General features: G+C 44.1%; 1 protein-coding gene across 1 annotated transcript; it reads right to left on the bottom strand.

Annotated features, from left to right (window-relative positions):
* Window positions 1-12,603: 12,603 nt before the first annotated feature.
* On the bottom strand, window positions 12,604-13,167 carry ASCL4 (achaete-scute family bHLH transcription factor 4). Its single transcript, XM_069629976.1, has one exon. The coding sequence runs from the start codon at window positions 13,165-13,167 to the stop codon at window positions 12,604-12,606; it is 564 nt and encodes a 187-aa protein (XP_069486077.1).
* Window positions 13,168-23,474: the final 10,307 nt, after the last annotated feature.

A 23,474-nucleotide genomic window follows, 5' to 3' on the forward strand; every position in this document is an offset into this window, starting at 1 on the left:
TGGCCCCGCTTCGAGCCTCCTCATCGGCAGAGGGGCTGCCACGCCCCCGCCGTGGACACATCATGGAAATCTCGGCTGGGCATTCTCGGCCGGGTAACGACCCAGCGAGAGCCAATCAGGATGTGTTTTACATTCTGCTTGACTCTCGCCGGGTACTAATATAATAAATTATCTCAGGCCAAAATAACTGAACAGACTCAAATAATATGGCAAAATGTTACTTTATTATCAGCTCAATAAAAGTAGGGAAACCTGTCGAACAACAAATCGTAGTCCACAAACTCTCAATCATATTTCCATTATATAAAGGCTTTATACCTCGATGTGCGTCAGCTCTGATGTCCTCCTACATGGCAAATAATAAAATCTTTCGGTCGGAGGGATTGGTTAGGGGAACATATCTACTTATAGTTTCTCTAAGTGTTAGTAACATCATTGACTGCCCCTCATCTAACAGGCATGCCTTGAACGTCACTCCAATTACGTATAATATCGATCATAACAGCATAACAACAGTGGATTGGCCGACGTCCATCTTTTCAACATCGTCGCTTTACCCATGTTATATTTTCTACTGCAGTAAGCTTCTATGTGACTCATCTACCTTGCATTTCTGCGTATATACATTTACGACTCATCTGGTTACTTATATTCTGTGTATATATGGTTTCTACGCACTTGTATGCAGGCTTACTCTTATTTCCGCAGTTACATCTTCATTCTTTAAAGGAATAGTGCACTCAAAAATATTATTGTCCCAAAAGATGGGCAATAATCCAAAACATGCATTAAACATAATTTTAATGGAAGTTCCTATGTAAACTTTTGAGCAAACGAGGCTCAAAGCGTTTACATGGAAGCATCCATTTTGCCATTTCAGGCAGCCTGCTCAGCTCATGTTAAGGTCTGCCCTGCCGGTAGTAAACAAGAAGCAACAGCCCCCAACTGGGATTTTTGCTTACTGCAGCCAGAGCAGAGCTGTATGAGCTGAGGAGGCTGCCTTCACTTTCATTTTACGTTTTCGGTGTTCCCCAAGCCAAGGGAAGCACAGAAAACGTAAAATGAAATTGAAAAAAGCAAAGGCGCGGCAATTATAAATACAACATTGTTGTATTTGTGATTGCTGTGGTTGGAAAACCACGGGGGCCGGGGGAGCCCTGGAGACTCAAAGCAAAAGCTGCTGCAGTCAGAAATACAACATTGTTGTATTTGTAAATGCTGAGGTTTTCATTCTACGAATACTGCCGCATTTAAGACTGTGGTGGCTTTTGCTTTGAGTCTCCTTGGCTCTCCCGGGTTGGAGGAAGCCAGGAGACTCAAAGTGAAAGCCGCCACCAGAAATGCAACATTGTTGTATTTAAATATGCTGCGGTTTTCTTTCTATGTTTCTCGGGGTACCGGAAACATAGAAAGAAAACTGCAGCATTTTTAAATACAACAATGTTGTATTTAGGTACCCGGGGGAACCAAGGAGACTCAAGGCTGAAGCCACAGCAAAACTAAATACAACGTTGTTGTATTTAAATATGCTGCAGTTTTCTTTCTACGTTTCTCGGGCTCCGGGTCGGAGGATCCCAGGAGACTCAAAGCTGAAGCCACAGCAAACAGAAAGAAAACCGCAGCATTTATTTTCCAGTGCTTTTTTAAAAAGAAATGTTAAGCACTTATCAGCAGCAGGTTGTGTTAATCTCTGCTCTCCGGCAAAAATGAAGCAAAAGCCACCTGCTGGTAGCTTTTGTGTATTACAGCTGGCTGGCTTTTGCTTCATTAGTGCCGCAAGGGTAGAAATTAAAACAAGCACAGGAGGCTCATCCATTTCACAAAATGGATGCCTCCTAGTGCTTTAAATCTGTGACATTGAGCCTCGTTTGCACAAAAGTTTACATAGCAACTTTCTTAATAAATATTTGTTATATATATTTTTGAGATGGCCCATCTTTTGAGCCAATAAAGTTTTTGATGGCACTACCCCTTTAAGTACTCTTACATTGTTTCAGTGCATCATCAAGTCTTCTCCTCATGACATCACTCTGCAGCTGTCAGATTTCTTTTACAGCTCTTCGATATTCAGTGGTGTCTGCAAATATCCTCCTACCCCTTCAGTTTGAGGGTACATTTGGTACGGTTGTCTTAGTGGTATAATGTCTCTCATACACCCAATGAGTATTAAAGTGATACCTGGTGTCATGCACAGTGTATTCTTGTCCTTGATCCAATATGTTGGATGTCAGGGTGTGGGTTCTAACACTGATGTACACGTCTGTGTCTCTACAAAGGAGGGCGAAGAAACTGCCACGGTCAGAGCTGGAGAAGAAACTCCCTGGCTAAAAGTGTAATGGCAATTCTAAAAGCTTGCGATCATGTTCATCTAATCCTGCCTGATGCAACAGGGAACCATGAAGAAGCACGGAAGGAAGTAGAAAACAGATTGCAAGAGGAAACCCAAGCGACTCTCCGCTGCTACCGCTCCTTATTGCTACCAAACTCTGGAAACATGTGGTTCAGGGAAAAATAGCTGGAGGAAATGCCAAGCCTTAAGCTTATGAGACTATTCATTAGGACACATCTAAACCTATTAGGAACTCAAACTCGATCTTACAGATGAGACTCTGTGGTCCACGTCATGTGAACGCAGATTTTCTAATGGTGTGCAGGCACTACCGCAGGCAGAGAAATTAATGGCTGAAACCATTACCAAGATCCAGTGACATAGATACAGCAGAAGGGGTAGTCTACTTTCTTCTATAAGGAGCAGCCCAAACAGTAAAGTATGCAGTGGGGCTCTGTCAAAGAGAATTCCTGTTGACAGGCAGATACTTAACACTGGCACAACAGGGATCGTCCTGGAAAATGTGCAGGATCATGATAATAATAATAATAATAATAATAATGATCTCTTAAAGCTTAATTTTAGGGAGGGAGAAATCCCAAGTATAGCTTTCTTGGATTGGCTACAGCTAGGCTCCGCCAGCCTCACCATATTAGCTCATTAACCCTGTCTGGCTCAGGCTCTCATGCTCTGGCTACATCTGCTGTTTACAAAGGGGCTATGCTATGATGGTTCCTTAAAATCCCCATAACATGCAGTTAGTCAGGACATGGATCCCACCAACATGGCACCTCCAGGGCTGGCCTTAACTGCAGGGGTGTGTGATAAGATGTTACACAAGAAAGTAGGCTAGCCCCTAAGTGACAGTGTGGATTCAGGGCACTATATAACATAAAACAAACAAATAGAGGGGTCCACGCTGTGGTCAGTCTGAGTTACTGTCCTAATTTACTCTTATTCAACAAAGAATGTTCTGTGCTCATATACAGAGTCACAGGTAGGAAATACCAAAGATATGACTGACAAAACAATTGACCATTTATTAGTGATAAAAGAAAATATTCACAAATAAAGAAAAAATAAATCTTAATAATGAATTGTTCAAACAGAAAAGAAATACATTTTTTAACCAAAAGGACCAATTCAATGGGGTTATTTCCGCAATGTAGGCTTGAACAATAAATACAAAAGAAGCAGAGAAAAAAATAGAACAAGTACAATTAAAAAAATAAAGAACACATCCAATTGTTACTCTGAAATGGACTCAATACATAGTCATAAACTTTAGTAGAGATATCTATTCCTAAGGAATTCGCTAGTTATGTATCATGATCAATGTATGATCATGTTTTGTGTGGTAAGAACAGGACTTACCTAGGAAGGCTAGTATAAGAACGCAAAGGGAATTCTAGCCCCTTGTCACTTATGAATGGGGATACGTGATAGTGACCTTCCTGCGAACTAGCAACCTGGTTTAAATGGGAGCTTGCTGAACTGGATCTCAGGATTTCTAAATGTTCTCTATGATGCTTTCTTTAAACCTGGTTTCAGTTTTTACTTTGTTTTGTTTGTATACTATTGTGTTGGGATTTTTGTGGACGCCCTGACGCTAGAAATAAATCGTTTTAAAAATGCTGGGTAAGCACCACCAGGATATGCACCCGAGACTTGCCTTTAACAGAGAACGCTGCATCAGATGCAATAAACGACTGAGCAGCGTTACCTGCTCCTATGGTAGCGTTGCAGATATATAGTGGACCTTATGTGCAGAATCCTTTGCGGCAGTGATTGGAGCAAACAATGATGTCCCCTATAATTCAGGAGCAACATGCATGCCCTTAGCAGTTAAGGGGTTTTACACAAAAGTGAGTAGTGTTACTATGCAGAAATAGGTAGGGCAACCATTGGTCTTCATTTAAAGTAGGCACGCGCGCTCTTAGTGTTGTGAGGAAGCATTGACACAGCAGTACAGCATTCATGTTGTCCACTAAGTCTTAAACAGATGTTCCCCCGCATATGGAGAAAGTAATCTTTGATTGGCCAAATCGTCGGTCACCTTAGGGCAGGAACCGACATGCGAGTGCTGCAAAGCGACAACATCTTTTTGCATTCCACTATCTTCCAAGTCGTGGTGAGCCTACAGGATGCACGGGATTTTCCCCGGGAGTATAAGAGCTGCATTCATTTTCATACTCACTGGCACGAAAGACCACTATTGGCTTCTACTGGCCACATAGAACGCCATTGAGCAACTTACCCCAAAGACTTACATTGACCTCCTGGACATTCCTAGATCCCATTGACTTCGAATGACCCCACAGACTTCAGCAGACCCCAGATGGATTCATGCAGCTTCACACATTGCCATCCCCATTTATTTTTCAGACTCACCTTTAGGCACAAACCGCAAAACCCATTCACAGATGTGATTTCTCAGAGTGCCTGAGCGTGTACACTTACAATGAAACCCAAGAACCTGAAATCAAAGTCAGAAGTACATTTTTCAAGTTACAAATGATCCCATCAGCTTTGCCAAAGCAAATATTGAAGTATTCATTTCATATTTACAACATGCTGCATGCCACGGGGGTACAATGAGCCTAAAAGGCCAATCTATGGGAATGAAGGCTATAACTTGGGGCTCATTTGTTGACCCCAGCTCTTCTCTTGGGACCCCAGGGCCAGGCAGAGGGTTCAAGGGCAGCAGGACTCAGAGTCCTGCTTAATTTCTGGATTGGGTGGCAGCACAGAAGAGCAGCCACAGGTAAACCATGGGTTTGTTTTGCATTGATAAGCTATGCTTGGGCTGGTTTAATATTGCAGCGCTGACCCTGCATACCTCTAGCGCCTCAATGCCTCTCGGGAGGCGAGCTGCTGCGCGTTATTAGATTTCTACACACCTCTGCAGCTGGATAACCAAGTGGCCGGTGTGAAGAACGCTGATGTGTTCTTCTTGTAGGCTTTTTTGGGTTCTTGTATGGGTTGTTTGTCGTAAGCTTAGCTGAAACGACTCTTCTCAGTACTGGAGAGAGCGTGAGATCAGCTCTACTAAATGGCGCTTGGATCCCATCTATTAATCACTTGTGAAAGGCTCACGGGTGGTGTTCGTCCATACATTAGTGCGCAGACTCATTTATGCAGTGGCAGCCTATGTTTTCCTGGTACATTTAAAAAAGAATTAGCAAAGATCTTTGGATGTCTGTATTTTAAACATCAATAACTTGCAGTGAGGAAAATATTGCCTGACAAGGGAGCATCTGTTTGGGTGCAAGTATGTGTTCGCTATGGTCAATATTTTCTACTGCCTCCATGCCCAATCCATGTAGTTAGCGAGGCACTTATCCGATGTTGTTCTTTTCCTTTTCACTCTGGGACGACAAGACTAAATATTTCTCAAATCAAATAGGTGAAGAAAATACCACATTTCGGAGCCAGTCTCCAATTCACATTGGCACAGCGCCTTGTATAAATACCATTAACGTGATGTAAAAGGAGTGCAGGAGTGGAGACCAGAATGTAGTATGCAAAAGACAGCTTTCAAAGTACTTTATTGTAATCTTTTGGCATAAAAGAATATTTGTAAACTGGCATCTTGTGCTTGCAGGTTGACAAATACTTTGAAACGGTACTGTTGTTTTCATGAATTCTGTAAGCAGTGCACACATGCCCCCATTTCTAGGTGCTTTGCAAGGTTCCATGTGATTCCATCACCCGTTTTTATTTTGGGGCAATTTTTGCTGCTGATTTTTTTTGTCGCAAAAACTCATCGAATATTTTTTTTGTTTTTTGTTGGGGGGGTTACCCCCCCAAACCCTGCTTCCCACCTATTTAGAATCTAGTCACGAAATACCCCAAAACCTTATACCCCAAAATCGCCCCCCCCCCCATATTTTTCGATGGGTTTTTGTGGTAAAAAATCTGTGTCAAAAAATGCCGCAAAAAAAAAAACAGTGATGAATGGACGTCGTACCCTTTGCACAGCAGCACGTTGATGACACTTAAGAGACCACTTGCGGTAAGAGTGTTGGCAGGGTCACAGAGGTCATGGCAGTGGCACCTGAACATGTGCGGCTGTACCTTACACATGATGTCTAATGGCATTAACTGGCCTTACGTGTCATTACTGTGGCACTTTAGGCTGTACCTAACACATGGCAGCAGCAACTAGACATGTGGGGCTGCCCTTTACTTATGGTGCCTCTACCTGGCATATGAGGCATTAACTGGTAGTAGCATGATATCGAGGCTGCTCTTGGCAGCTGATTGCATCACCTGGGTGTGTGAAGCTGCCCATTGTACATTCTGACTATGGCATGTGACGTTAAACTGGAATACAATGCTAGTGCCCATGTATAGAAGACTACACTCAACATATATGACCTCACCTAAGAATATGGGCCTCTATTTACCATAGGATGACTATACCTGGTGGGTGAGACTGTAGCCTACATAAGATGGCAGCAATATGTCATATAAAGGCTGTACTGGCAAATGAAGGCAGCGCCCCTGGCCAAAGCTGACTATATTGCATGTAGCCCTGGTATAACATGACCCCATCCCTGGTATATCAAGGTCCAACCTAGTTACAATATGGACATATGCAGACAAGGTGGAAATAACCCCCTAACCCCCTGCCGAAGGGCCTAAAGAGAATAAATAAAAAGGAGCTTGTAGTAAAAAAAATAAAAGAGCAAAAGCGAGAAAATCATTGGATGGTCCTACAGAAATAGATCTCACGGATGAGGCGGGAAATAATGGAATTAATGTGAGTGAGCCATGCATTGACCAAGTGAATCCTTTTGAAATAGAGATTAGAGGTATGTTGGTAGAGATCAGGCCATTGGTTGCCAAAAAACTGTTGGTGGTATAAATGTACTAAAGGAAAATGTTGTCATCTTATTATCAAGAAAGGAGAAGAAGGATTCTAAAAAATCACAGTGATGTACCTAAAAGAGTTTTACCCAACATCATACATAGTAAAGATGATGATGTCATATTGATTACTTATGAAGATCCACGTTGTACCGTGGATAATTCCGGGGATGCCTTTTATCGTGTTCAGATGCCCCCAGAAAGTACCCCGAATCCTGAACCAAACTGGGGACACAAATATAACGCCCCACAACCACTGTTTCACCCAGGATATCCGCGACTAAAGAATAAGCAGAATGGCATGGGAAATCCAGATGCTGTAAATATCAAAGAGAGCAAAGAAAAGCTTCTGGACCGGCAGAGAAAACCACCTTTTGTGACAATGACTAATGTGCCAACACTTGGAAAAAACGCTTTTGAGGATGAGGAGGCATTGAAAAATAAAAGCATCCACTGGTTCAGACATGTTAAGGGGTGTCTATTTCTAATAAGATCAGGCATAGTTAGATACTGCAGGGTTCCAATGTCCAATCAACACACTGATTACACATTCAGTTGTTTTTCAGTGCTCGGACCTGGTCGAAGGAATTCTGCCTATAGCTATTCGAGTACTCCACCCCCTATGGGGACTTCGATTCTTATCAGTCCTCATGCCCCTATATATAGCATTCAAGGTAAAGCTGATAGCAGAATTACTGCTTTTCCAGTAGCCAACGACCCTTTGCCTGTATGCATATCAAAGTGGAGGGGGAAAAGAACGAGGGAGTCAGTGGTTGGGAGTTTGGAGGAGGTGGACTGACTGGAGCAGGTTTCGAATCCTTTCCCATCTGTTGTGGGCTGTCAATTGCTCTCATGAATATTGCTAGAAATAGTAAAGAACCTGGAGGATACTAGCTGGATCGAATTTATGAGGAGGCACCAGCTGATCCTCCTACAAGAAACATGGACTACAGATACAATAGATTTGCAGGGGTATCGGTCGTTTTGTGTCCCGGCCTAAAAGGGCCTAAATGGTAGGCCGTGTGGGTGTCTCCTCATTTGGTTGGATTCCACTCTCAATTGGGAAGTGAGAGTGCGACCAACTGATATTGGGGAACTCCAGCATTTGGCGATCTGTACAGTGGATGATAATTGGTTGTGCTTATTTAATATATATAATAGACCATCTGAATCTGCAGGGTTAGAGGCAGTGGAAAATATCCATGAATTTATCCACGCCTGGGAGGGGTTGCTCTACTCAGAATCCACCATAACCCTAGCAGGTGATTTGAACATGCAATTGGAGCCCATTCGAGAGCTGGAGGGACTCTGGGAAGAACTTGATAATGCCTGGGATATTCCTCCGCTGATAGCAGACCATCCTAGATGGGTTCATCAGCATGCCATGGATACCTGTCCGATGTCTGAACAATATGGAGCTTAGGGTTTGTAATGGCTGGTTTTCATGAGACCAACCAGCAAGACCGACCTTTATCAGGCATAATGGGATGTCTACTATGGATTATATTTTGATCTCGGCTAGGGATTGGGCAAGTATTGGTGGTTTTTGAATATTTGAGCAAGCTGAAAGTGACCACAAGCCCTTAAATACATTGATTCACTTTGAAATGGCAACTAACTCATTGTGTGATGATCAGTGGAGGACTGAGGACATAGCCGTTAATGGACATGCATGTAAAATAGTTAAGTGGGCTAGAGTGATCGAGCAAGATCTAAAGCCCACAATATACAAAGCCATCTTGGAAAACCTTGTAGTTATTAGCTGAGACAGCATCCCCAAAGGGGATATGCTGACTGAGATTAACACGATGATGCAGAATCGGGTCCCATGTTTGACCTACAGAGCTCCCAGAGTGAAAAAACATTCAATAGTCAAATCTGGCTGGTATTGGCACGCCTAAAAGCTTCAGGGGTAGTGGATAAGCTACAGCTTAGATAATACAGAAATGACTGCAAGTCTGTAATAGCAAAGAAAAAACATGATTATGTCACTCAAAGATGGGAGCTATTTCTAAAGGCATATGAATAAGGGGAGTTTATCTACTATTGGAAATTGGCTGCCGGAAAAGAGGTGAATGGGGAACTAAGTGAACAATACTGTATTACGGCAGGGGTTTGGCGAATGCATTTTGTGAATTTGTACTGCAAATTTAATGTCACCAGGAAGGCTCTGCCGACCCCCGGCATGTTTATCAGTGCTGGGGAAGGCAATATTAAGTCAAAAGAGTGGAAAGGTATCTGGGCCGCACTGGATACCAATAGACTTTTACAAGGATGAAGCAATGATTTGGGGCCCAATATTATGTAACATTTTTAATACCTTAATGAGATCAGGGAGGGTTCCCACCTCTTGAAGAAACGCAGCATTGATACCGATATATAAAAAAGGAGTGAGGGAACTGCCAGAAAATTACTGTCCCATTTCTCTTCTCACTAGCATGGGGAAGCTATACACAAAGGTGATATTGACCTATCTCCAAGCTTTGGTTGAGGACAATACATTGTTAGTGACCTTCTGGCAGGATTCCAAAGCCAGAGGAATACTGTCGATCAAAGCTTTTGATTGTTCCTGTTCATCCAGAAATACAGCGTGTTGCTGAAGATAAAGCTGTACGCTGTATTTGTGGATCTCAGGACAGCGTTTGACAGCATCTCGAGTGGCAAACCTTGGAGAATTATGAGGAAGGGGGGGCACCTATAAAATTGATCACTGCTTTTCAGTCATTGCATACCTAGAACAAGGCATCTGTTTGCTTTGGGTTAGCCGGCGAACTGAATGATTCATTTGGGGTGCAAAGGGGGGTCTGGCAAGGATGTGTTCTTGCCCCCCTTCCGTTCAATATATACATGGAAATATTTACATGGAAGAAGTAATCAAGGTTTTGAGTCTGAAGTGTATGGATTGCCCTAAAATGGGCAAGGTTAGCTACCTGACTTTATTTTATGCCGATGATGCAGTGATACTGTCAACCACACCACAGGGATTAAGAGCAACTTTGGATGTATTCTTGGATGTCTGTGAGAATTGCAATTGAATACTGACAAGACAGACATTCTGGTATTCAAGCCACAGTTTGCCAAGTAGAAAGGTTTGGATCTTTATGTGCAAGAAAGTAAACTAGAGCAGACAAGCTTTTTTGAGAACTGTGGTTGGTCATCCCAATTAGCCAAGTCAGCTTCGAACTTGGGAAAGTATTCTGGGTCCACTCATTCCTTCTTTGTAAGACATGGGAAAGGAGACATTTCTCAAGCACTGGAGCTATACCGAAGACAGCCGTTATCAGCCTCAACCTTTGGTGTATAAATTTGGGGCTATAGGACTATGAGTGAATTGGAGGAAGAGGAGAATGTACTGTCAAAAAACAATTCTTACTGCCTCAGAGTTCACCGTCTGCACTTTTGCACTTGGAATTAGACATTCCCCCATAGGAAATGTGTTATCTGTATACCCAGTATTTTACTGGCTTAGAATGTGAAACTGGGGCAGTCGGGGGTCCTATCGAGAGGCATTAAAGCACTTATTGTGCCTCAAATGGGGGAAATGTAATCCATGAGTAGCTCATGTTAAGATGCAACTAATGAGCCTAAATAAGACTGCATTGTGGGATTTTCCTGAGAGGATAGTTAAGTCTGACCTGACCAGGATAAAGAGAATAGCGAAGACGCAAAATAAGGAGCTGATGTTGGTTGCAGCCACAAGACATAAGCATGGCCCAGCCTATCTAGAGGATAAACCAGACTTTTGCTGCGGCCGTTATTTAGATGCTATTAATCCGCCATATGAGAAATCTTTGTATATTCGGTTTAGGATGGGTACGCTCCATCTGGCATCCTTTACTAAATCCTGGGGTCGGGGTAGATCAGGACTATGCCCATTATACGGCCTGGGTATGGAAACTGTTGTTAATTTCTTATTTACTTGTGGTAAACTGAATCAACTGAGAATTCGATACCCTGGACCTCTTTATAGGATTGCTGGCTTCCAATCAACTATTGAGGTGCTGAAGTTTTGTAAATCTTTTAATGAGCATCGTATTGTATTTTATTTTCAAATGTTTTTATTAGCATTTATAATACACATTAACAGTTTGCTGCTCAATTTACCATCACTATTACATATGTACTTAAAAAACAGGTTAACAACAACATATGACCTTGTAACAATAACAAACCGTCTTCACTTCCAAATTTGATCATGGGGGCGCCCATCCTTGTCCCTAGGGGAAATCTGATGTTTAGGACGCCACTGGGGGTTTTTGCAGCCAGAGGGTGTCAGTCCAGGTTACCTCCTTTTAATGGCCCATCTCTTGATGAGCATCGTATTGTATTTGCCGTTGCCCGATATGTTCACAGGGCTTTATTACGCAGTATGAAGATATTGGATAAGGGCAATGATGAGGATTCAAATCCTATTACCTGAATTATAACGAGGCTGCAAGTTTACTCTCCTCAGTTTTTATTATCTGCTTTAGCAAAATGTTCGTAATTGTTTTGTATTACAGGGTATGAGCTTGAAAATATTTCGGTTCAGATATGTAAGCTGGTCTTATACAAATTCATATTTTTTTGTAAACTTGTTTTTATATGTACATTATGGTTTTATTCCGAATAAAGAAAATTAGATTGAATATATTTTGTGATTAGTTATTTATAGTTTCCTCAATTTCAAGCATATTATTTTTTGTATCTGTAATGAAACTTCTTGTGATGTCATCAGGGTCAAACATTGTGTGATGTCACTTCCATTCAAGTCACTTTCGCTACCACTGGCATTTTGGTCAATTGACATCTCTTACTAAAGTCTGTAATGTGTGGAGTGTTTGCACGTCCGTACTCAGTACAAGTGAGACTGTGGGTTCAATGTTTTGGGTACCTCTTCCACCACAAAAAAAATCTGAACATTATTAAATCAGAAAAGCAGATGGTCAATTCATCCCATGCCAATTACCACTATCTGGGCACATTGTGAGGACCAAATCCTAGGACAATGTGAAGGCAGCAAGAATGAGAAAGTGGGACAGAGGTTTCTCCAGAGTAGAACGAGGGAGGGACAGCGAACACAGCACTGGCTCCCCATGGATATTGCACACCATAGTAAGTCTCGGGGAAGCCCCAGATGGTATGTAGAGTTGGTGGTAAATGTCCATAGTCTGGAGGCACAAATGGTAAGGTTTCCAGAAGCTTCTTCAACATGCTGGCTGTGCTCCAAGAAGCCGAGAGCATAAGACCAAGGCATCACTTTCCTCTCCGCCACACACACACATTTTATGCAAAGTCTCTGCATTGTCCATGTAAACTCAAAAAAACAATGATACCCTCACCAGATTATCAATGAACGTCCTGTATATTTTTAAGAACTCGTAACCCCACAAAGCACAATATTCTTTGCGGCTGCTGCCATTTTAGTTGCACGCCACCTCAGTTTCATTGTGGGGTGTGAGAGGAGAAGATGTCTTGGACTCACATTCACTGCTGGACATGCTCTGCAGACAAAAAGTGGGAGGAAACACCTTCTCTTTAGACAGAACCGCTTCTTTCTTGGATGAGCCCGCTGGTTTTACGTTTAGCAGGCCCTGAAGGCCTCTGATGTAGTTAATGGCCGCTCTGAGAGTCTCCACTTTGCTAAGGCGCGTCTCTGCAAGTTCCGGCGGAAGATGCTGCCTGAGTCGTGTGTAACCTTCGTTCACAAACCGCACCCTCTGCCGCTCCCTCTCATTGCGTTTTTGTATGTATGCAGGCTCAAAAGAGGAGTCATAGAGACCCACGTGGGCAGGCAATGAAAGGTATGAAAAGTGCCCGGAGTAGCCATGGTAAACCTGGTTGTAGTAAGGTGAGCTGAAATGGAAAGTGACGCCATAAGGTTCCCTTACGGACAGGCCATAATGTTCCACAGGGATACCTAAGGGCACTGCTTTTTGGTATGGTGGTATACTGCTGAATAAGCCATCAGCGTCATCGAGTTCCATTCTGTAGACCAGGTGACTGACCGGTCCCAGCAAGAAGGGTCTGCTCAGGACTGCCTACTGATCCAGCATCAATGGAGGTCTGAAGGGATGTAAATGAAAGCTCAGCTCTGTTGTTCTTGTTGAGATCTTCAGAAATCACCAGAACCTCCAGTCAGGGGAATTGTTAAGAAAGCTGGTGTAGTGTGTGTGTTCTGTCTGAACTCCAATGTCTCAGCCTGCGTCGCACTTTAAACACAACTTTCCTTTTGATCTTTATATTTCAAAAGATATCAATGATGTTGGTTGCATGATTATGTCAGTGGGTGGATCACTCATTGAGGTCTTTCCTGCCATCGTCTTGCTTGAAAGGCCTCTTTAATCCCCCAACAGCTCAAGCCAAGTAGCAACACCACCAGTTCCCAAGACATAAACAGCAGCCTCTTTAGTTGTCATAATCCAGGTTATCTCTGTTTGAAGTGAGCTAGAAACAACAGACAAGTAATTGAGAAGCTGGAGAGCTCGGCTCTTAATTACAGAGGTAGATACTAGCAATAACTCGGACTCCCAATGGCAGAGACCTCTGGCAAAGCCTTCCCCGTGATGAGATAGATACAAGTGGCCTCTAAGTGCTTTCGTTGTTAGGCTAGCTCTTCCAACAATTATGTTGGGGATTAGCCTGGATTGAGGCAGATTCCAAGTAGAGGGCGGGCATTAGCGCTGTTGAAAAGGAAGTTCCGGGTGGGAGTCACCAATAGAATGATCCGTCTCTTGAATCCCAGGCTGCTCACTTCCCGGATTCGAAACTAATGGTCTCTCCGCAAGGTGGCATATCTGGGATAGATTGAAGTCGCTTTCTTGCTTCGGTCTTTGTAGTTCCTAACGACTCACAATACGATCCGGTTTGCATCGCTGTTAAAACAGGAAGACACTATTATTAGAGGCAACACCCATTTACTCTTGTTGTTAGTCAATTTACATTGTTTAGTGACGGCAGACATTACCTGCTGACGAAAATATGATTTTAATGTCAATTCAGGGGTGTTAATATATTTGCACAGTCTTTACAGCTCCCCAGTAATGGTGCACTACAATACTTTACCCGATATAATGCACCAAGAAATGAATGACCCTTCAGTGTTGTTGGAATTAGAAGAACACATAGAATGGGTAGTGACCTATTAAAGAGTCACTGTGGGGGAGGAAGGCGGTGAAGACGAGTGGAACGTAGCCTATCTTTACAAGAGAGTTGTGTGAAGGAGAAGGAATGAAGGAAGTAGAGGGACAAATGAGGGATTGTTTTCTGCATACTATGAACTGAATGAATTCCCTGGTGTGTCTGGAGCCATGCATGCAAATTGGTGCCCCTCTCTCTCTGAAACAATACCCATCAGCCTCTGTCCTAGCCAGGTCTCTAACAGGGGAGCAGTGGGGCAGCAGAGGAAGAACTAAAACTGGAAAGGGACTGCAGGGTAATATGGGGCAGACAGGAAAACTTTCCAAACCCTGTTTGAAGATAAACTCCTCCAGGAGAGGAGGAAATCCCAAACGACCCTTTTGAGTACATGACTGGCTACATGAAAATGGAGACTCAAAAGGGTGAGGCGCTAGATGGCTTTTTTGAGTGGAAGTCCCATTTACCAAGGGTGTAGCTCAGCTAGAGATTTGCCAAAGGGAACAGATGACATAAGGAGCCAATAGGAGTTGAGGGGAACTCTTAAGCAGGCTAGGCAGGGCCATTAAAATCCAGCAGTTTCAGTAGAGATGTAAAGGTGTATGGTGGAGGAGGAGCAGCGAGCAAAGAGACCAGTGAGTAGGGCATGGCAGGTGTACAGTGAGTTGGTGGAGACCATTGGGCTGCTTTGAGGGAGTGAAGGTAAGGCATTAGGTCTGAGAGGCTGTCACCAATTCACTTGTAAGTGAGTGAGTGAATGAGGGACTGACTGAAGGGAGTTTTGGAGGGAGCATAGAAAGTAAGGATAGGTTGAGAGTGACAGAAGTGAGAGGCAGAAGAGTAGAGTAGAGACAGGTGTAGTGGTGGGAGCTAGGTGTTTGGAGAGAGGGAAGACCAGAAGGGAGTCATTGGGTGGAGACAGGAAAGCGGAGAGAGAAAGAGCAGTAGGAACAGGGGACAGAGTGTGAGGAGAGAGAGAGAGAGAGAGGAAGGGAGGGGTAAGAACATAAAAAAAGAGTATAGGAAAAGGGAAGAGAACATTTGGAGGGTGGAGATAAAAGAGGTAGGGAGGACAGTAAGACAAGGGGATGGAGTGTGGCGAGAGAGAGAGACAATGGAGGGTTGGCGTAAGAGAATAGATTAATGAGAAGACTAAGAGACAACCATCCGGAAAAGGGTGACAGAACAACCAGATTTTTGGTCCATAGGAAGTCTCTGAGGGAGTCAGTTAGATGAGGCTATAGATTTTAGGCGAGACGTAGATAGTAGGGGTACCCTAGCTGTAGACAGTCTTGTGGAACCATCTTTGTCAGGGTTCACAGCAAGAATGTGTGTGGTGTGAGTAAAGTGGCAGACCGGAGGGGTCCAAAACAAAAAAAGAAAAGACAAAGGAAAAGGTTCAGGCCCTACATTGCACTACTTTGCCCTCATTGCAGGAAAAAGGCTCCCCAAACTACATCTCCCAGCAACCCTGGGGCCGGGAACTACTTTCTGAAGGCCACATTGGGAGTGGCACGCTTACTGGCATGCGCGAGGAGTCGAGCGCGGGGCTTGTGCTCAGAACCCCAATGCAAGCGGTCGCATTTCAAGGAGCTCCAGCTATGGGGATCAATGCGAAGGGCCACGCCCCAAGGAATCTCCATTCCGTCCCCTCACTAAGCTAAGTAGAGCTGGCTCAAAGGGGGCAAAGGGACGCAGGGGAACACACGCAGGGGGCATTGCCTGAGTTCAGAAGTCCCCCTGCTCCAGGAAAAGCTAAGTCCTGTGCGCACCTCTTGTTCGGCTACATTGCATGACACGCAACAGTGATGTGCTTGGCACAGTCATAGGGATCCTGCACTGCATGCACCAAGCCACATCTACTGAATGCGGGTGGCCTGCCATAGTCGCATGCCTATAGCCATGTATGGCTCTTTAAACAGCCTGCACACCGAAAGCCACGTGTGGCTAGCAACCGCATACCGAAGCCGCGTGCGGCTTAGGGTCAAACCGCATAACGAAAGCCACGTGCCGCCAGAAAGACCAATATGCTTTTTTTAAAGACACATGCAGCCTGGAAAAGAAACTGCATGCTGTAGCCACGTGCGGCAGGAAGACAAATCCGTATAGTTATAGCCACATGCGGCACCTTGAAGAACGCTGTATGTTACTGAAGCCTACATATGTAAAGGCTTAGGCAAATCCACGTTTGCATGAACGCTCACTCTAGACAGTGAATCCTGCATGAGCATGTGTGAACCACGCGCAGCAAAGTGCATTCTCTAATTTAAGCTCTCTTTGCAGCATTTGATCTGGGGAACTCAACCGAACTCTTTAAAATCTGCAAGGAGCTGGCCAATCCTGCTGCAGTATCTACCTCTCCTGTCCCCTCCCAGGCCCTCTGCATGGCCTTGACTTCTCATTTCATCTAAAAAACCAGGATATCCTGCCCTGTCTCTCTTCCTCTCCTCCTCCTTCTACTCCCTCCTCTTCCTCTGGCCCTTCCTTGCCACCTCTCTGCCCTGATCTCTGCCTTTCGCATGTTCTCCTCAGACAAGGTTTCTAGACAAGTTTGATCCATGAAAGTCTCATCAAAACAGGTTCACCCCTGTTCCTCCAAAAGAATCAAGGACCACATTGATACCCTGGCTCCTGCTCTGTCTGATTTCTGCAACCGCTCCTTCGCCACTGGAGTCTTCCCCTCCCCCCTGAAGCACTCGCTTGTGCACCCTCTTCTTAAGAAACCCTCTGCAGACCCTACCGGTCCGGCTAACTATCGTCCAATCTCCATCACTCCTTTCCTGGGCAAACTCCTGGAAAAGCTGGCCATCTCCCAGCTCAAGGTTCACTCTGAATCTGTTGGCTGTCTTCATGACCATCAGTCTGGCTTCAGAGCTGCCAGAAGCACGGAAACTGCTCTCCTGAACATCCATGAAGACCTGCTCCCAACCTCGATTCTAACACCCCCTGTGTCCTCATCTTACTTGATCTCTCTTCTGCCTTGGACACGGTCACCCATGCCATCCTACTCAACCACTCCTTGACAAACTGGGTGTTACCGATCAGGCCCTGGCTTGGCTGATCTCCTTCCTCTCCAATCGACCCTCCCAGATTGAACTTGAGTCCTTCCTCTCCTCTATCTCCATCTCTACTTGTGGTGTTCCCCAGGGGTCTAACCTCTCTCCCTGGCTGTTCAACCAATAACTGGCACTTCTTGCCCACTGCATTGCCGCACTCTGCCCCAACTTTCAGTGCTATGCGAACGACACTCAGCTCATTTTCAGGCTCCCTTCAGCCACTTCTTCTCCTTCTCTCATCTCCGACTGTCTGTCAGCCATCTAGGAGTGGTGTACCGCCAATGATCTCTGCCTTAATGCCAGTAAGACTGAGATTCTCCTCCTAAAAACCCCAGGGTCATCTTTGACTCCACACACTCCTGCTCTCCTCACATCTCCGACGTCTCTAAGAAGTCACACTACCAACTGCACCTCCTCAGAGGTATTCTTCCTTTCTTCTCCTTCCCCCAGAAGCTCACTGTCTCCAGAGCTCTGGTTCTCTCTAGGCTGGACTACTGCAACAGCCTTTCTTTTAAATCTGCCTGCCTCTACTCTCCTCCCTCCGCAACTCATCCAAAACAGGACTGCAAGACTTGTCCTTGACCTCAAGCCCAGGGATCTTATCTCTCCAGGACTGAAATCTCTGCATTGGCTCCCAGTGGCTGTGAGGATTAAGTTCAAAACCCTCTGCATTGTCCACAAGGCCTTCTGTGCCTGGGACCTCAATACCTTCAACTCTCTCTTCCTGAATATCTTCCTTCTCGAGCTCCTCGCTCATCCGCCTCCAACTCCCTCAGGGTCAGTCGCTTCTCCAAGCAGCGAGTTGGTGTTAGATCTCTTTCTTCTGCTGGGGCCTCCCTCTGGAACAACCTCCCTGCCTCTCTGAAACTTGAGGAGAACCATCTCCGGTTCCGGAAGCACCTCAAAACCTTCCTCTTTGCTTCTGCTTTCTCTTCTCCTCTCCCCTGCTGATCTCCTGGCTGAATCTGAAACTGCACTGGTTTTCCTGGCCACTGTGTGATCTCGGGCCAAGGTCCCCTGCCTGTTACACAACCGCACTGCCCCCATGGCAACCCCTGCACTCGGGGACTGTTCTGTATCCCTACAGCCTCTACTAGCACTTGACACCTGATGTCTGCACTTAACTTTGCACTTGCCACCAGCTGGCTGTACTTCTATTTATTCTATTTATTTTCTATATTATTTCACTGTCATCCTATGTACTGCACTGCACCCCCCCTTTCCCCACTGCACATTTCCCCTTTCCCCCTCCCCTGCACTTGCGCGATCCAAATGTCACCTTGCCTAGTAGGATCGCTGTCTCTGTCTTCCCTCTGTTTCTCCTCCCTTGCCTCATCACGGCTTGAAACACTTGTGTATAGGTGCGTTATAAATGCCATATATCATATCAGTATCCTACAAACAGTAATGGCAGACATTTCCTCTACGACTTAGCATAATATTATTTCAAAAATGTAGGTACAGATTATAACATAACACTTTTTATAAATGAAGAACATGACATGTTGGGGAATAAGTGGAGAGGATATTTTTATTGCTTCTACTTCACATGCACAGAGGGCTGGTGGTATGGGTACAGGGTGGGGCCCGGCTTATTAATCAGGAGGTCTTGACAAGCGGAGAACGCCACTATGTAATTATACAGCTTCTTCTAAATGGCGAGACAGTGGGCCTGTCCGCTGGCATGGCTCTAAATCTTATGATAGCATTTTTTCCTAAGGTGAATAGATGTGTCGATTGTAAAGGCAATCTCATGTTGGTGTGGAGGCAGCATTGATTGTGTAACTGATTTGTTCCGGTCCTCCGATCAACCTCAGATTCTACTCCTTGCTGACTGCACAACTGGCCTAGATCACTGAACGAGCTTATGAACAACCTCTGACTCCTTGACACTTAGAGGTTGTGGCATGCGAATAATAGTGATTCTGGCATCTCTGGGCACCCATTAAACTAGACATGCTCATTGCAGCTGAAATAGTGCAATCGATGTGAAAGTTGGGGAGCCTGTGGCTGCAACCTGACCACTCACCAATAATGTGCACACTAGTAGGTATCAGGCACATTTCCTGCATCCCCACTTGGAGGTTAAGAATGGAGAAACTGGACTCAAGGTGGCCGCCAGCACAGAATAGACTTTCTGGCAGTAGCTCTGCATGTCCAAAAGTTTGAAAAAGGTCTCCAGCCACCCAGAGACCTTGGAGCGGACCCCTGGGGTGGCGGAGGCACAGCGCTCAAGGCTGGAGGTGAAGTTGTGTGAGGAGAGCACCACCGACAGGCACTTTGCGTTGAAGCCTGAGCGGCGTGTGTGGGCAGCTGCGGCCGCCCGCTGCCGTGCAGACTGGTGTGGCGCAGAGGACATTAATTGCAGCCCGGGGGTCTCAGGGGCAAGCCAGACTGGGTGGTGTGCTGCAGCGGATGCGGCGCAGTGAATGCCACCTTGCTGCTTGTGAGGGTGGGGAACGTGGAGAGCGCCCAAACCATTGAGGAGCCAGGAGGAGCAGGAGTGCACTGGGGCGAGGAGCTCTGGAGCGACGCTCTGCATGTGAGGATTGCAGCCAAAGCCTACTGCCTACTTATTTTTATTTTTAAACCATTTAGCACACATGTAGCACACCAAACGGGTGCTAATGTCGACATGCCCCTCAGTGGCTGGGCCCACCCTATGGGTAACGGTCCGCCACCCTCGTTAAAGGACCCTCCCTTCGCTCGGGCCCTTAACTTGGGCGGCAGGCCATTACCCACAGGGTGGGTCCGCCAGGCCTCCAGATAAGGTTCGTACTAGGCCTTTTTACGCATTCAAATCTTGTAAATACGGCAGCTTTATTATTTTCCTGTGAAATTTACACATAAGTTTAGTGCAGAAGGCAGTGCAAAGGTCAAGTTACTTGACGGAAACCAGAATGCTTCTTTTGTTTTTTATCTACATGGATGTAATTGCAAGCCATGGAGAAAAACCTCTGAAACAGAATTTATCTCTCTGAAGCCTTTAAAAAAAAGAAAAAAAGAAACTGCACACTGTGATAAAAGGAATGGTTTCTTTCCATTCAGCTTCTGCTGTGTTGTGTGTAGATGCTCATGGAGCAAACAGAAGCACTGTGCATATGTAGTTTCCTAGCATTTTTAGGATTGTATAATTAATAACATGGAAAACTAAGTTGCAGTTGAAAATGAATATTTTTTTTTCCCCAGTGAAAGCAAACTAGTATTGTACAATTGTATTTTTCAGAGTTCCTGTGCTGTGTGCATAATCATGCAGAGGCAAATCATTTTTACACTTATGATTTAATTTACACTCTAATTATAAAAACAGTGTGTAAAATGAAGATGCACGGTCTAGTTTACATCCATTCAACCTTGCAGTCAATGGGTTACATTACTATAAATGGTCTGTGGCAGCGGAGTCTTTGCTCAAGGGTGAGTGATTGTCACTACACCAACACAGGTGTTATAGCCTCTCAAATCTTCAAGACTAAAATTAAAACATCCAAAATCTGACTCTCCAGGAAGTGCAAGCGCTGTTCAAAAATAAACAAATGAGTTACATTTGTAGATGAAATAGAAACATGTCCCTGTGACAACCCAGATAGGTATTTAGCTTTGAGTAGCGCTTCATTCATGGTTAGTCCAACATCTAGGCACTGTGATTATTATACTTCAGACGATACTCGGTTTACAGACCTCTGAAGGATGTTGGTTAATAAGATAGCTCAGCCGGTTGAGTGCTCATTGCTGCAATCTGTGCGTGATCTGTAGGTTGCAGGTTCGATTCTCGGCAAGGCCAACTCAGCCTTTCATCCTTTCGAGGTTGATAAAGGAGTTCGGTTGGGTGATTGTCATACATATGTTCTATGTACAGCACTTTGCCAAAAGCACTATAGCGCTATATAAATAACCATTTGACCATGAGATTAGGTACAGAAATTAGCTCCTTTCCTCTGTGCACTGTTATATCATAACACTGGCATACCATTAGGTAGTAATAGCTCCAGGAGATGAGGACTTTCATTAAACATCGAAAGACAATTCTGCTATCGAACCTCAAAACACACAATGCAATTAATGTTTGCTTTACTCTGTATTTGGCTAGGTTTTTGTGTTTTCAACATTTAAATATATACAAGGGAGATCAAATGGCCAGACCATAGAGAAATAATGAAAGGTGTATTCTGTCACAATGCAGAAAGCTGCAGCATGGTAATTATTTCCATACAGTTTTTTCACCCGTCAACTGGACGTCATATACATTACTCTCTTGCAAAGGAGAAAAGACATTTATACTCTCCTAAAAAAATCACATTTACTCTCAAAGTTTAAAAATGGGGATTAAAATACTCCCACCTCAAAATATTATCTGGAGCACTGGGGCCCGCCATTCCGGGGCATATCGCCTCATTACATACTAGTACTACCGTTTATAATGTGTATGGAATGTTTTTGTTGAAGAGATTTTACACATGAATGTGATATATGCTTTGGTCTAAAAAGAATGAAATAGACCATTAAGATCTCTTTTTCAGGATGGCAAGATATAATATGAAAAGAGCGTACTGAAGACATTATGTCTCTTAATGGAGATGTAACCAAATCAAAATAGTACCATTATATTGATGATGCTAAAGGTATGATGTCATCGCGTCACGCAACGTGACATAATTGTATTTTCAATGTAACTTAACAACAGCTAGACTTTGCCATTTATGTCTTTAGAATTATTCAGGAAGGTAATATTGGAAGGATGAACAGCATATTAATACTAACACACTCATAAAAGATTTGAGCGAACAATAACTGTGGTGTTACGGTGGTGGTGTCATGTGTATGATGTCATCACGTTAAGTATTGTAACGTGACTCCATCTTGGATCTAATTCAATAACGGTCAAAGAATGCCATGCTTCCTGAACAGTTAAGTGCAATCTACTTTAATGGGTGTTCTTTCCAGAACAGACATTTAACATTTAAGTTAAGAGATTAGGATTTAAGTAGAAGAACATGCTATAAGGTACTAGAAGGACCACAAGCCTTACAAAACCTTTTATATATCTTTTTAAAATAGGTATAAAGAAAGGTGGTTTTACCACTTGAGGAACACCACTAATGTAAAATACCCGTTGGTACATTGTCACTGCATATCAGGTAAGATGATAATGATGATTAGCATCTTGGCCAGGGAGTCAACCAATCAAGTTGCTCAGATCATGGGCTGAATCCCACGGTCTCCGTCTGCATTCTGAGCAGCCTGATGGCTGTTTCTCTGCCCCGCCATCTTACCGCCACCTTCCTCTGTGGTCACCGTTTTCCTCCCCTACCGCCCCTACCACACTCACCTTATTCTTTTGCCAGCAGCGCAAATGATGCTCCAGCCTCCGCTCTCTGCCGCCGTAGCCATATGATTAGAACATGCTAAATATAGTTCTTAAAGATTTTCCACTTCGCACTTACAACATTCTAAGTTTAAGTCCTCAGCAAGTAAACCATAACCACCCACATACACAATAAACCAATTCTCAAGAATATCTGTCATATCTCTCAAAAACCCTGCTAACACACTCTTTACTGGATTCCAATAAACATTAAAAACAAAAAAATTCAATGCATTTGCATTCTGTACAAAGTGGAATTTAGTGGCTATTAATCCACACATAGATGAATAGGTCTTCCCCAGCGACCACTCAAGCAAGTTTCTGACTGTGGTTAAAAGATCACCGGAAGGGTAACCTTTCAACCCAGAGATTAATGGTTGAAAAGTTGTATTGAATCCATCAAGAAATACAGGTGATGTCAGCCATGTTTCTTAGAGTAGGATTATAGAGTTGCTTTTTAGGGCATCGCCATGTATCTCAATGGCTAAAGGATTGTGATGACCTCTGGTGTTCCATGAAATAATCTGTAACTCGGACTGAGGGCTAAATGCTTAGATGTAGCCTTTGTACGGGAGACAGGGAACTTCCTAATGCACCCAGCAGCCAGGACCAATCCTTAAAATGATTAAAAGTTATATTATTACATTTTATAATTCTGCCTTTTCCAAGAGGAGCTGCTTTGTTCTGACATGTGAGACAGTTCTTGTAATCTTCCAGAAGTAGGTCTTGACGAATTATA

The sequence above is a fragment of the Ambystoma mexicanum genome, chromosome 12 (genome assembly GCF_040938575.1).
Source record: "Ambystoma mexicanum isolate Mex_15411 chromosome 12, UKY_AmexF1_1, whole genome shotgun sequence".
NCBI classification, from domain to species: Eukaryota; Metazoa; Chordata; class Amphibia; order Caudata; family Ambystomatidae; genus Ambystoma; species Ambystoma mexicanum.

What these genes read in the sequence shown, in the direction of transcription:
- ASCL4 (XM_069629976.1), bottom strand. Translation starts at nt 13,167, where the DNA reads ATGGAACTCGATGACGCTGATGGCTTATTCAGCAGTATACCACCATAC.